This window comes from Punica granatum, chromosome 2 (genome assembly GCF_007655135.1).
Source record: "Punica granatum isolate Tunisia-2019 chromosome 2, ASM765513v2, whole genome shotgun sequence".
Lineage (NCBI taxonomy): Eukaryota > Viridiplantae > Streptophyta > Magnoliopsida > Myrtales > Lythraceae > Punica > Punica granatum.
The window spans coordinates 32,765,925-32,778,527 of NC_045128.1; the positions used below are offsets into that span (position 1 = coordinate 32,765,925).

General features: G+C 39.8%; 2 protein-coding genes across 3 annotated transcripts; both read left to right on the plus strand.

Moving 5' to 3' along the window:
* Positions 1–2,769: 2,769 nt before the first annotated feature.
* Positions 2,770–6,693, plus strand: LOC116196396 (DNA replication complex GINS protein PSF3-like). Of its 2 annotated transcripts, XM_031526087.1 has the most exons (8): positions 2,770–2,994; positions 3,325–3,540; positions 3,641–3,709; positions 3,798–3,898; positions 4,036–4,128; positions 4,670–4,809; positions 4,902–5,057; positions 5,202–6,693. In XM_031526087.1, exons 2-7 carry the CDS (start codon positions 3,496–3,498, stop codon positions 5,009–5,011), a joined length of 558 nt encoding a protein of 185 aa, XP_031381947.1. In that variant the 5' UTR covers positions 2,770–2,994; positions 3,325–3,495; the 3' UTR covers positions 5,012–5,057; positions 5,202–6,693. The 2 variants fall into 2 exon arrangements, with proteins under 2 accessions (XP_031381947.1, XP_031381946.1); XM_031526086.1 differs by lacking the exon at positions 5,202–6,693 and having other exon boundaries at positions 2,771–2,994; positions 4,902–5,162.
* LOC116196395 (phosphoinositide phospholipase C 2-like) lies at positions 6,516–10,815 on the plus strand. Its single transcript, XM_031526085.1, has 9 exons — positions 6,516–7,015; positions 7,774–7,970; positions 8,228–8,363; positions 8,470–8,718; positions 9,110–9,339; positions 9,482–9,599; positions 9,727–9,879; positions 10,002–10,088; positions 10,296–10,815. Exons 1-9 carry the CDS (start codon positions 6,698–6,700, stop codon positions 10,587–10,589), a joined length of 1,782 nt encoding a protein of 593 aa, XP_031381945.1. The 5' UTR covers positions 6,516–6,697; the 3' UTR covers positions 10,590–10,815.
* Positions 10,816–12,603: the final 1,788 nt, after the last annotated feature.

Sequence of the window (12,603 nt, forward strand, 5' to 3'; positions counted from 1 at the left end):
TAAAAATTATCACAAAAATCAAATCGGTCGTTCTGCGTATAGTCGTTATGAAATCCTACATGTAGCGGGTCGAAAACCAAAACAATCAATCGTTATAATTTATCGGATATTGGAAGCAGGGATAGATTGAGGGGATTAGAGGTTGCGATTATCCCTTATAATTTTCACGTCTCAATGAAATTTACTTAGAATTATGCGAATATTGATGAAATTTCTCATAATCACCCTCTAACTCGGAAAAACTATTTTAATTTGCCCCTAAATCCTGCATCCATCCTCATTTGGGTAATCAACTCGTAAAAGAAAGAATAACAGCCGCATCCTCAGACTTTCAATACATAATCTCAACCGCAACAGCATCAGCAGTCTTCTATATATCTACTCACTTTTTTAACTTCCAGTGTGAAAATTCGAAAAGCGACATTCGATCGTAGTCCTCTTTCATACGATATCGGAAATAAAGAGTGCCTTATCCGAACAAAAGGGTTTCACTTTCTCTCTTTTCTAAGCTTAAAAAAATGCTAGCATTGTATCGTCTCATCGTGGAACCTGAGCTAATACGAGAAGTTGGGCATCATGATGACAAGGTGGGGGAAAGGCTTCGTTGGACAGTTGGAAATATAGTCATATATGCATGTAAAGGTTATGTACTTATCCACTGATAAAAGTCGAGCGGGACAGGTTCCCTTTTTTTTTTTTTTTTCGGTTTGTCTCATCAGCATTACCAAAACCAATCTGCGCCAACAACTTCCCAACCCACCAATAACTACCCGATGTCGGAAAACAATTCCATGTCCATGCTAACCCGACCGCTCTAAACCCCCCTTCGTCAATTTCGGTATAGTTTCGCCCATTAACGCCTTTGATCTTCGTTTCTGATACCGAATAATGTTCCGCCTGAAAAAGAATTCGGTACGTATGGTTTAGATGACCGAACCTATAGAAGGCATGAAAAGAATAAGTTGTGAGTTTATGCACAAGATAAGAACCAAAACTCACCCGCGATTACTGATTTACGCTAATAATACGACATTACATATGCTAGTTGTGTAAAAATATTATCGAATTTTCTTATAACATTATTGTGTGATAGGATGTTCTGATACGTTTTCTGTTTTACGATATTATTTTGGTATGGGAATTTCTCGTCGAGGTGGGTCCTCTTGCAGTAGCCGACCGTGCAAGTGTCGATCAAGCGCTACCATATCAATTTTCGTGTATTAATTGGCCAAGTGGTCTCCTCATATTTGTTCATGAAAAAGGTAATAATAAGAAAAATAAATGAATTTTTTTTAAAAAAATTGATCGGCCCCATTTTGGCTTTGCTTCCGGTAAAGGAGTAGTCGAAAGCAATTAATAGAAGTTAATAATAATAAAGAAGGGGACAAATGGATAAATAGAAAAGAAGCATCGGATTTTTCCATATGACGCCACCACGTACACGGCTTGGACGCGCTGTTCATTGTTCAATTCAATCCAGTCCCTCTTTTTCATCGATTAATTAATAATTATCGTAATTCAATTTGATCGAGATTTCCTTTTGGTTGATAATTTATGAACAATCCCATCGCTAAGGATCTTCAAGGATATGCATAATCGTGCGGTCTAGGTTGTCCTCCGAGCCCGAGCTCGGAGCGTGACGGGGAAGGGACCCTTTGTCAGGATAACAATGAAGGTGTCATCTACATCTACGACTTCGAGGACTACGGGCATTTAGAAAGTTTGAACAATTTTACGGTTAATTGTACATTTACGCTTCTAGAAAGTGCCAAAGGGATGCCTTCACCCGCAATCCAAAGCGTGGCTTAGATTAATCAAGACACGCAGAAGACACTGATGTCCACGCGACATCTGAGACAAACAAAGCGAAGTTCGTCCTTATGCTGTCAATCAAAGTATTATTGAGGACAAATTATTAAGCAAGTGCCTATCTTATTCAACCGATTGATTGGATTAAATTACTATTTAAAAAATAAATAAATCATGAATTAATTTTTATGTATCGATCAATCATGGAGCGTGATGGGTTTGATTTGAACGCGTGGGTTATTTCAGGTGGGATTTTTCTCGACGATCGTCCCTCCCGTTTCATGCCACTTATGCGATGACCTGTTCGATTAGTTTGATAAGATATTGTTTTGGTTTGTTTTATTTCGTTTTCGAATTGCGTAATCGTTCTTTTTGTCCGATAATGGATAAATATCAGCCCGAGGGACTTTAATTAAGCAAAGCCACGATCACATGATGGACATTTTAAACACATTTTTTCCTGCACGGAGTTGTCCTATTAAAGTCGGTTTTCTTCGCTTCGGAATGCTCTGATTTGATCTATAACCATTATAAAATTAACTGAGTTCATGTCTGTCATTATATTCTTATTGATACATCATCTGTATCGTGAGCTCGAGGAGAACCGACTCCCCAGCGTGCGTTGATTGAGAATCGTAGCGCGTTCCAACTGAGCTATCACCTCGACAACGGGATCGGGGTGGCAATGGGCTTTGACCCAAGGACAACACCATTGGCATCGGTGGGAGTTTAATAAACCGGATTTGATGCCAAAAATTGGGCCTGATGGCACTGCATGGGCCTGATCTCAATCCATTTATTTAACATAAAAACTGGGCCTATTAACTCTGCTGTCACAACTTAGGCCCAAATGACAGCTGTGATCCGCTACTGCGCAATATATCTGGGTTCGTTTTTAACGGACATCCACCGTCAATTGCACGATTTTTGACTTACACCGCGACGCAGAGGAACGTTACCCGCCTCAGCCCAATTATTTCGAGTTTCCCTCCATCTCTCTTCTTCTTCTTCTTCTTCTTCTCTCTCTCTCCCTGTGTCTTCCGGCGGCAAGAGAAAAGGAAAAAGAAAACTCACGGAGAGATCGAGAGAGGAAGCCATTTCCGAGGTTATCACTCCCAACAGATCTCTCTGTCTGTCTGAGCTCGAAGGGAGAAATGGAGGAAGTTAGATACCTTTCCGGCGAAGGTATGTGCATGGTTACTGATGTAATCAAACTGTGGATATGGACCATACGGTTTAGGTGTTGTAATGATTTGGTGGAATCAATTTTGCCCAGAATGGGCTAATGCTCAGATGTCACCCATTTGGGATGAGCTATCCGACTGACTGATCGAATCCTCGCGTCTCTTACTCGACCTTCACTTTAAGTGGTCGGCTCCGATTAGCTCAGATTAGTCGACCTCCTGCCAGAATTATACGCTGAACTTGAACAATTTGATTGTTTTTGTCATTGATTTTGTTCTTTTGTGGGCAATTTCAATCCTTTTCAACAGAACCGTGAATAATATTTTGTAGGGATTATCGGCTAGTTAGACCATCGGGGTATCAGATATTTCACTCAGGTCTTGTCGCAGTTGTTGGGTCGAGGCGAATTCAACAGATAATAAGGGAGTCCGGCATATTTCACAGATTTGGTGGCCCATTTGTTTTGTCGGATGCCATTTTCTTGAGATAATAAGAACGAGAATGGCTAATTACTATGACGTTGATGATATCATTACGGAGGAAGAGGTCAGTGACTTGATCGAGGTTTCCGATTTCTAAAGCTTTCAACCCTTTTTCTGAGAAAAAACAAAACCGCTTGTTGATGTATTGTTGCCTTTGATTGCAGAATATTTCAGTTATATTCCAAAAGGCAGTGAATGGAGTCGGTATAGATCCTGGTTCTGAGAAGAATTGTGTAGGTTTTCTCAGAGTCTCAGCTGTCATCGATATGGTTGGTAATTCATCAATAGGCACTGAATTGTCTCTTGGGTTTGGTTATTCAGGTCGAACAGGGATCAAAGGTAGAGCTCCCTTTCTGGCTTGCCTCTGAGTTGTGCCTGAGAAATACAGTCGTGGCACAGGTTCCAGCATGTTTCGATGAGAAGTAAGAAATAAGTGTCCTCAGACAATAGTAGATTGACTAAACTATATAAATCAACTATTTTCCAGAGGAGCAAAGTTATGCTCAAACTGCTTTCATTGCCCGTGTTGCTGATTCTTTCACTCCTTCGGAAATGCCAGAACAAGGCTGGAAGTCCAGGCAGATCCCGCCTGTGTAGATCTGAGATCACGAAGTCCTTATTTCTATGAATTTGGCTGCAAGGTTGCCCCAGTGTAAGTATCTTCCATGATGGCTCCTCCCTAGGTCTATTTTGTGATATGGCTCCGGTATCTTTAGAAAATCCGGGTTTGGTGCAAAGCATGGTGTTGTTACATCCTTCTAGCTAATGAAAGTTTTATATGTGAAGATATGAGCTAGCTGTTCCAGAGAATATGAGGATCAAACCAAGAATTTTTTGATGCCAGTTTCGATTAGCTGTTCCATGCTATGGAAAATGAATGCTTTTCTGGTTGTTTCTTAACTTCATCAATTTGTTTTGAAATTGTTAGTCAATGCTTCTTATGAACTTTACCTGCTGGTGTCTTGCTTCTTCCGTGGCTCTGGAGATGGAAAAGGATGATATTTACTTCCTGTAAAATTCGTTTTTTCAAACATTTCAGAGCTAATAAATCATCACTAAATCAAAAAATAAAAATAAAAATCACTCTTTTGATGGGTGCGCACGTCATATTACTAGACATTTTATGCATCTAATAGTCTAACCAAGTTTAATTGTCACAAGTTGATATTGATTTAGTTGTTCCATGGTGACAGTACGGGTGACAGGACCATCGGGTTTTTGCTGTTCTCGGCATTCAAGAGTCGGTACAAGGAAGTCCTAACCAAAGCCCACACGGCAGCAAATGTTGCGAATCCCAAATTTCTCTCACGACTAACGAAAGAAGAAGTTCATTGTGAGAAAGACTTTCATACACTTGCAGAGAGGTCTTTCTAGCTTTCCAAATTTGTTTATGAACGCCTAAGAGTCAGTTTGTTCACGATGCAGTGTATGAAGCAGCACAGTCGTCGATGGCAGCTTTCAAGAAGTGGCGTAAAGGTGGCCCGAGGCTTCAGCCTGCATCTGTTCTCAGGATGAAGAGGAAATCAACAAACTAAGAGATCAAATCCCAAGAGGAAAATTTTACCCCGGATCTTCACACCGGTAAACCATTAACATTGGCCTTGTACTTGTGAACTGTTGTACCATTTTACGCCTCTGATAACTCACTGGCATGAGAAATAAGTATTGATTGATGATTTGCACTGAGTTTTTATTTTATTTATTATTTCTTCATTGGAGCAACAGAATCACCTATGTCGAGGTTCTTGTAGAATCAGTCGGTCGAACGAAGCATTGCCCGACTGCAAGACCCCCATTCTCAGCTGGTTATAGACTTTGGATTAAGCTTTATCCAATATGACTATCCTCAGCTCGTTGCAACTCAAGTGCAACTTCTAGTGGCACACTGGCCAAGATCCCCACTCGTACATCAATGTTTCCAATGCTTTCATAACCTGATAAGACGGCTTGGTAATCTTTGTAAAATACTGAGAATGTGGATATTCTTTACTATTTATAATTTCACAACTAATGCATCTTATTAGAGTCGAACTCAATCCATTAAAATTAAGTTCCAATAAGAATACACGATGATATTTTTCGTTGTCGTATTAATCAAAATGCAACTACTACTAGTATGCCCATGAGATAACGTTTGGAGGTGGCGTGTTACGAGTTGTGCATTGAATGGCATGAGGGTCCAATTGGGCAGTGATGTTTGCCTTGCATTTATTTATTCATTTATTTCTGGAAGAAGACTTGCATTTAAATTCCTTTTTTTTTTCCTGTCGTAAAAGATAAGACCTACTCACCTAAAAAATATATAATACGCACTAAATAAATAATTGGCTAAATTGTCCTATTTATATACATATATATATATATATAATCATAATCCCAATATTTTCTTTTTCTTCTTCTTTTTCCCCCATGTCAAAATATATGTAGTTCAAAAGTAAATTTCAAGTTCACCAATCCTTGTCTTCAGTACTATCAGTCCATTTTGTTTGACAGCAAAAGAACCGGAAATAGCTGTAATCAGCCAAAATAAAGAGGAAAAAGAAATTATTCAATTGTCGGCAGGATTAATCTATTAATTTTTTAGGATACAAACGAGGTCTAAAATTCAGTATAATAAAAGAAAATTTCTAAATAATTAATAAAATGGTACAAGTAATTTTATTATATATCAAATTTGCGATTTTTACATCAACAAGCGAGATTTACGCTACTACATTACGTTCTCTATTAAGTAAGAGTAGTAAATAATCTGTTTGTATCACCATGCTACAATTTTTTTTTTTTATTGAGAGTAGTAAATCCCGTTCTGCGAGAATGTCCCCATTTCTTTTTCTTTTTTTGGCAGCGTAGAGAAGACACTCGAATAAAAAAAGTGGATAATTGCACCCGAGGTCCCTTATCTTTATCCTTTTCTTGATTCGGACACAACTTCTTTTTCAAAATTTTAAATTGGGTCCTCCAGCCAATAGCAGCAAACCACCTTAACCAAAACAAACGCATTGGTTCGTTAATTTTCATTTGTTCCCTTATTATTAATAATCCAAAACTGGGTCCCTTCTTCTTCATCATCCTCTCCACCTATCCATCCATCCTCTCTCTTTCTAGTTGAAGATCAAGATATCACGACTCTCCAGAAAAATCTGATCTTCCGCCCAACAATCCAAGCTTTCCCCGGCTTCTTGGGAGGTTTTCTTGGTGGGTTTTCCCCCGGAGACGCGACAATGTCGAAGCAGACCTACAGAGTGTGCTTCTGCTTCCGGCGGAAGTTCCGGCTGACGGTGTCGGAGGCGCCGGAGGATGTGAAGAACCTTTTCCGGGAGTACTCCGAGAATGGGATCATGACCGTTGACCAGCTCCACCGATTCTTGGTTGAGGTACAAGGGGAGGAGAATGCTACCAAGGAGGACGCTCAGGCCATCATCGACAAGCTCCGTGAGCAGCGCCATCTCAACATCTTCCATAGGAAGGGCGTCACCCTTGAGGCCTTCTTCTGGTACCTCTTCGGTGATATCAACCCTCCGCTGTCTCCTGAGCTCGGGGTACGATCCTGATGCTATCTTTTTCTCTCTTTTTTTATTGTTGTTTTCTGGTTTGTTGATGATTCTGGCTGTTTGTCTTTGCTGTATATGTTAGCTCTTTTTATCAGTGAATTGAAAAGATTGATAGTGTAGTTATTGGGGCTCCGTTTGAGAGTTCGAAAGGTTGGAAGCTTGCAGCGAGGATGATTAAGTGCTCTGCCCAGATTGGGATTAACTTGGAAGCTGATAGATTTTTTAGGGGAAAGGAAGACAACATGGTGCTTCTGAAAATGGCATATTACAGACGTTCAAGCAAGAATTGGAGTAATATTGGGATGGAAGGACTACTTTGTCTTGGAATTTTATATCATCAAATCACTTGGTTAAGGCGTTTCCTTGAAGGGTTTGAGGCATCTATTTCCATCAAATCACAATGTAGATGTCAGAATGGGGTTATGGTTGAAAAGCCTGATAGATGAGGTGCTGAAATGCTGGTGATATGAAAGCTTTCATTCAACTAATCTCTGCTGTTAGATGAGCCTCTTTGTTTTTTCATTCGTCTGTTTCTCATGTTCTGAGAATGAATTTTAAGGATTAGATCATTCCTGACTCCTGAGCTCTTCTGTCTTATTGCTTTCTATGAGGGTATTGCAGAAAATACTCTTAGCATGTTGAACAGAAAAGAGCTGTCATAAGTGATGCTTTTGATTGTAATGATTGTTCTAATGGTCAGAGTAAATGCTAACCCTCCACATCGTTTCTGTTCCTCCTCCTGTCAGGTCCATCAAGATATGAACGCTCCCCTGTCGCATTATTTCATATACACTGGCCACAATTCGTATCTAACAGGCAATCAACTTAGCAGTGATTGCAGTGACGCCCCTATCATAACTGCCCTCGAGAGAGGGGTCAGAGTGATCGAATTAGATATATGGCCAAATTCCGACAAAAATGATATCCATGTTCTTCATGGAAGGTATGGCATAAAATTTCTGTATCGAATTTCGTGTATTTCTTTTATCATCCCTTTGGGTAGCATGATTGCATATTTTGTGACCAAAATTCTCAAGGTCCTTTACCTTAAGATACAGTCAGTTAGGGATACATGTTGTAACCCTTTTCTTTTATTTTATCTCGAACATACAATTTCCACATTATCAACATTTTGATTCTTGTAATAGGTTACTTTTCTTCTTTTTCATTTTTCTGATATTTTTCTTTCTCTTTGCATAGGACTTTAACTACCCCAGTGGAACTCATCAAGTGCTTTAGGTCTATTAAGGAACATGCATTCGTTACCTCTGAGTATCCAGTTGTTATTACTTTGGAAGATCACCTCACTGCAGATCTCCAGGCAAAAGTGGCCGAGGTGATTGTAAACACTTTCCCGTAGTCTGGAAAAGCAGTTTTATGCATTTGTGAAGCAACCAACCTTATTATTACTTATTAACGGTTATCTTATTGTCAACTTGTAGATGGTCACCCAAACATTTGGAGATGTTCTGTTTACTCCTGACGCAGATTGCTTAAAGGAATTTCCTTCCCCTGAGTCACTGAAGAGACGGGTCATCATATCGACCAAACCACCAAAAGAGTACCTTGAGGCGAAAGAAGTTACTGAAAAGGAAAGTGATGCACGGAAGGGAAAGGATTCACAGCCTGATGAAGAGGCTTGGGGGAAAGAAGTGCCAAATATCAAAGGGGATGCTACAGTTGATGACAAGGTGAGCAAGAACTTACTCAATTCATAACTGCTGTCACAATTTATGTCCCATCATAAGTTTGTGGTCCAATCATAAAGTGGGATTTTGTCTGTTTCCGTTCTAGAGAAATTGAAATGCAAATGAAACCATTGCTCATCCAGTTTCTTGCTCAGAATTGACTGGTTCTTGCTTCGAACTGGCCTGGCTTTTGTCTAGATCTATCAATAATATAAACTGATTTTGCTCCCTTTATATTATTTTCCTAAAACCTGGTTAGACTGCGTTGAATCCTTAGGTGAACCTTTGAACCTATACTTTGACCAGTTTGATGCCTAGTCTGATATGAGAAGGCTATCATTTCTATCATATAACAAATAGATATTCTGCTTGCTCACTGATGATGTTCTAGCAGGATGACATAGGTGCGGATGACAAGGATGACGAGGAAGATGATAACGATGTGGACAAAGCTAACCAAAAAGTGGCACCGGAGTATAAGCGCTTGATTGCTATTCATGCGGGAAAGCCCAAAGGGGGATTAGATGAATGTCTGCATGTGGACCCCAACAAAGTTCGGCGCCTTAGCTTAAGTGAGCAACAGCTCGAGAAAGCTATCATTACTCATGGAAAACAAATTGTCAGGTTTGTATTTCTTATTCATCTCATGATTCATCTGCGTGCATGAAGATGTTTATCTATACCACTAACTAAATTCTCATCTGCTAGTATATAGTATTATTCCTCAATCCTTTTTTGGCTACTCTGATTATTTATCCTGCTACAGGTTCACCCAGAGGAATATACTCAGGGTTTACCCAAAAGGTGTTCGCATTGATTCCTCAAATTACAATCCGCTTATTGGGTGGTCCCATGGAGCACAGATGGTTGCGTTTAATATGCAGGTATTTTTTTCTTTTGCATATGATGTTTTTGCATTTTTGCAGTCATTAGAATCATTTATGCCGAGATTTCAGTGTGTTCGTGTAAATGATCTTTCTAATGAATTGTTATTATAATTTCTTGACGCAGGGATATGGAAGATCTCTGTGGTTGATGCAAGGCATGTTCAGGGCCAATGGTGGGTGTGGCTATATCAAGAAACCCGATTTTCTGTTGAAGCCTGGCTCAGATAACGAGATCTTTGACCCCGATACTAGTCTACCTGTGAAGACAACTTTGAAGGTTGTGAGCCTCCAGTGCCTCGAGTAGACTGTTACCTAATATTCTTGAATTCCTAATATTCTTGAATTGTTTGGTAGTGTAAATTCCTGTTTGATTTACCCTGATCTTTTGCTGCTTTGCAGGTCACTGTATATATGGGGGAAGGCTGGTATTACGATTTTAAGCACACGCACTTTGATTTGTATTCTCCTCCAGATTTTTATGCTAGGGTAAGTCGATACGATCTTATGCATCCCTCTCTCTTGCTCTCTTGTTTAAATAGATAGATCTTAACAGGCAACATGTTGGGATGAGTTCTCAAAGAATCGAATCTAAGATGAAAAAGTCTTCTTCTTTTAGTTACTCCTCCGTCCTGCAGAACATTTCTTTTAAGTTTAATCTGATTGGGAAGTGCCCAACAATTTGCATTTATGCAGATCGGGATTGCTGGAGTCCCTGCTGATACTATAATGAAGAAGACAAAGACGTTGGAGGACGACTGGACCCCTACTTGGAATGAGGTGTTTGAGTTCCCATTAACTGTTCCTGAGCTTGCTCTGCTTCGTGTGGAAGTTCACGAGTATGACATGTCCGAGAAGGACGACTTTGGGGGCCAAACTTGCCTGCCTGTATGGGAATTAAGGAAGGGCATCAGGGCGGTTCCACTCCACAGCCGAAAGGGAGAGAAGTACCAGTCGGTTAAACTTCTCATGCGATTTGATTTTGTTTAGTTCGATTTATGAGCCCGAGAGACGAGACGAGACGAGATGCCTATGTAAATCTTTGTGTGCATGCTTGGATTTGATCGTTGCTGTGAGTATGTAAGTATCTGTATCACTTGTGTGCTGTTTGCCTGTATCATTCACAGTGGTTTGGCCCCGAGATTTCTTTGTTGTAAGATGAGATTGAGAAACGATTATATTTGCCTTGATAAAAGAAGTTAATTTTGTATAGAAACTTGTACGTGTTGTTGCATGCCTCATTAATGTGATACAATCGTTTCTGCCAGGATTTTCCATTCAAGAGCCCGAACTTCAGTTCATTGCGATTTTAATAGTGTATTTGATTTTAGAGTTGAATTGAGTTGAATTTTGATTTTAATTGGTTTGTAATGATTGTGATGTTGAATTACGAGAAAAAGTGTAAAAAAGTAATGAATAGTTGAAAGAATCCATTATTAAAAATTGAATTAATAGTTAAAAAAATTAAAGAAAAATAAAAAAATAATAATTGTGTTATTGATTTTTATTGCCTAGTGAGGAGAGATAAAGTTATAGTTAAAATCTTAAAATTGAATTTAGAAATCAAACGGACCAGTTTCTGCATGGCTGGTTTAGACTCACTTACAGGTTTGAGCAGGAGAGCTGACTAAACCGGGGAGCAGTGTGCCGCTGTTTAATGGATCTCTCGACCCGGTAATCCTTTCACCGACCAGATGTTCCTCCATTTCAAGGTTGATAACGTTGTTTTGTTCTTGCCAGGGTGAATGCTGGACTCAGTGATTTTCAGCAAAGGTTTCTTGGAACCGAGATCTTGCTTGGCTTCCGCAGGGTGTACATAACTTTCAACTCTGTGCTGCCGGGGTGCTGCTCGGCCAAATGACCGGTTACACGGGCGGGGCCGATGAGGGCTAGAGGGTAATTTTACGTTCCGAAACACAAATGAATGCATTGAACTAGACTGTGCACCTGAAAATCACCAAACTGATTGCATATAATTTGCCTTAGCCACAAAGTTCTTGACTGCAACAATCATTTCCATCCCCCTTGACCGGCACGGACAATGATTGATGACCGAAGAAGTCTTTACGTTCCTTTTAAGTCCTCACCGTTTACTTCAACGTCGAAACGGTCGATCCAACATAATCTCTCCTCACCCCACTAGAAGTAGAGTCAATTCGCACTGCACGTCATGGACGTGCGACTGTCTGCTTAAAACTCACTCAATGTCCGGCGCTGATTAAATCCAAACCATATCGAACGCATGTATGAACCGACACGATTACGATGCGATCGTTCCCTAGCGCTGCCTTGCAAGAAGAGTTCAAATGCAAAACAAGGTCGCTTTCATATCTTCTTCTTTTTTTTTTTCACGAACCTACACGTGTGTTGACTCTTTCTCGTCCCTGATTTTTCACGACCACATTTATTATTCATTGATGATATTATTACTTTCTAAAGAATCTCATAAACAAATACCGCGTGGCTCTTATTACTAATTACCAAACTTAAAAGTATTAGATCCATATTAGGACGGGCATATGCTCCTCATTTATTATATTTCCTGAAATTTCGATTACAATCTCTCATTCTTCTTGGTTTCACATTACATATATATAATCTATCCACACTTTGGTGTCGAAACAAAAATGGCGTGGCTCTTAGTACTAATTACCACAGTATCAAATCCCATATTAGGATGAGATATTAGGACGAGCATATGTTCCTCATTTATCATTGAAAATCCTTATCTTTCCCGAAATTCGACCGCAAATATCTCATTCTTCTTGGTTTTACATCACATTATATATAATCGTCCACACTTTTGGTGTCCAAAAGCTAGAAGTTCTCATACCAATTTGAGTATATAAGATTTGTCAAAAGTCGGATCTCCCAATAAATGTTTATCCTCACCTGATCAGAGGAGGAGGGGGTGCTTGGGGTGGCGGCGGCTCACCGGCCACCGCCGCTAGCCCACCGTATTCCCTCCCAATGGACAAAACGTTCCCACTGCCATTTACTCCAT